Genomic DNA, 2,433 nt, shown 5'->3' on the forward strand with positions numbered 1-2,433 from the left:
ATTACAACAATTTGTACAGCAATAAAATGTACAACAATTTGGTACATTGTAAGTAATCATTTTATTATTCTGGTCCTAGTGAATTTAAACACTCCAGATTATGAATTTGGATTGCTTACAACAACAGATAATTAAAGATTCTTCTGAACAAAATCACCCCATTTATCAGCATATGATTGTGATCATATTATCATAGCAACCTTATTTTCAGAAGAACACATAAAGAAAGCAAAGGAAAATAAAAATATGCCTCCTCTCAACACTTCTCGTCCGTCTCCTGTCACCTTCTTGCTGATGGGCATCCCAGGACTAGAGCATCTTCATGCCTGGATTGGGATTCCCTTCTGCTCCATGTACATGGTGGCCTTGGTGGGGAATGTGACCATCCTGGCTGTGGTGAAGGCAGAGAGAAGCCTCCATCAGCCTATGTTCCTGTTTCTTTGCATGCTGTCAGTCACTGACCTTGTCCTCTCCACATCCACACTGCCCCGCATGCTCTGTCTGTTTTGGCTCAGAGTTCATGACATTGCCTTTGATGCTTGCCTGGCCCAAATGTTCTTCATCCACAGCTTTACTGCCATGGAATCTGGCTTCTTCCTCGCCATGGCCATTGACCGCTATGTGGCCATCTGTGACCCACTGCGCCACGCCACCATTCTCACACACAGTCGCATAACTATAATGGGTATCATTGTCGTGTGTCGGGGAGTAGCTTTCTTTTCTCCACATCCCATCCTGCTGAAACAGCTGCCCTACTGCAGAACTCGAATCATTGCCCACACCTACTGTGAGTTTATGGCTGTGGTGAAGCTGGCGTGTATGGACATAAGTGCTACCAAAAGCTATAGCCTCAGTATGGCTTCTATCATTGGTTCCTGTGATGTCATTCTCATTGCTGTATCCTATGTCTTCATCCTGCGCTCTGTATTCCGCCTGCCATCTCGAGAAGCTAGCTTCAAGGCTTTGGGCACGTGTGGCTCCCATGTCTGTGTCATCCTTGTTTTCTATTCCACAGCTGGGTTTTCAATTTTCACTCATCGTTTTGGGAAAAACGTGCCAGCACATGTTCATATTTTCATTGCAAATATGTACCTTTTGATTCCCCCTTTTCTCAATCCCATTGTGTACGGAGTAAGGACCAAGAAAATACGGGAGCATGTTCTTAAGGTGCTAAGGGTCAAAGCTGCTTGATTTTATTTGGATCACCAAGAGAGATGGTTGAAGAATAAATCTAAATGCAAGAGATGATGTAGGGAAAATAACTAACTGTTGTTACTCTCATAAAAGGAATAGTATTCATTATCTGAAAGTTCTGTTATTCACCAGATTACTGTAAGTTCCAAAAATTGTAATTAAACAAGTTGTTTCAGATTTTTTATTTAGTAAATACTGAAGAGATTAACCTTCCCCTATGTATCTGTTGGATCCTCCTTTGTATTTTTTTAATATTCTCATTCCCACCTCACCTCCCCAGTCTTCAGTCTCATAGTTTCACTGATGAACAACATTCCTTGATTAGAAGGCTTAGGTTTTGTTTCCTTTAATTAAACATATATCTTCCTGATAAATGTCTAAACTGAACACATATTATATTTTGTAGAATTTAGATTCCATACTTTTTCTGAGTAGTTTAATAGTTTATTGGTTAATGGTCCAGGCTTTGGAGTTAGACTGCCTGGGTCTTAGTCCAGTATTCTTCCCTGGTTAGTTTTATTTCCATTTATTTCATTTTTGCCGCAGTTTCCTAATATATCAAAATAAGTGATCATAGAACCTGCTTTATATGGTTGTGTGAGAATTACATGAGATGTGTAACTTGAAATGGCACAGAGAAAACACTCAATTAAAAAAAAAAGGTTATTTTATTCTTCCTTCAATGATTATGATTTCCGAAGTTCACCACTCTTGACTTGCTTCAAGAACTTTAGGAAATACCCATTATATCTTATGTAATATATTTGCAACTGTGTAAAATTTGTATCTTTTGATGTTTACATAACGAATATGTTTGATTCCATTTTGTTTTAGCAAATATGGTAATACTTCAATATTATTTTTCCTTTTTCTGTGGAATATTTTGCTTAATTTCATGCCATAAATTGTTTACATTATTAAAGCCTTATAGAAAATTAGATAATGCTATGGAAATGCAATAGAAGAGTGATAAGAATGCAGTGACCACTTTCATCTCTTTCGTTGACACAATTATTCATTCATTTATAATGTGTGTTCCATAAATTTAAATTGGATTAGATGGATTTAGACTAATTTTCATAACACTCTCATGTATTCTTTCATCATTATTTAGTATTTTTCTCTTAACTTTTCCTTAGAAAACATTTGCATAAAGATGTCATAATTAAGTTATTTAGAATCCTTTGATACCTGTGAAACACTGAAACAAAATCACTCGTTTTGTTTGAGTGCACAGCC

The 2,433-nt window shown here is 37.1% G+C and overlaps 1 protein-coding gene across 1 annotated transcript; it reads left to right on the forward strand.

Moving 5' to 3' along the window:
• Positions 1-246: 246 nt before the first annotated feature.
• On the forward strand, positions 247-1,191 carry LOC105533012 (olfactory receptor 52D1-like). Its single transcript, XM_011971348.1, has one exon. The coding sequence runs from the start codon at positions 247-249 to the stop codon at positions 1,189-1,191; it is 945 nt and encodes a 314-aa protein (XP_011826738.1).
• The last annotated feature ends 1,242 nt before the right edge of the window (positions 1,192-2,433 follow it).

Source organism: Mandrillus leucophaeus, unplaced genomic scaffold (genome assembly GCF_000951045.1).
Source record: "Mandrillus leucophaeus isolate KB7577 unplaced genomic scaffold, Mleu.le_1.0 Scaffold1212, whole genome shotgun sequence".
Lineage (NCBI taxonomy): Eukaryota > Metazoa > Chordata > Mammalia > Primates > Cercopithecidae > Mandrillus > Mandrillus leucophaeus.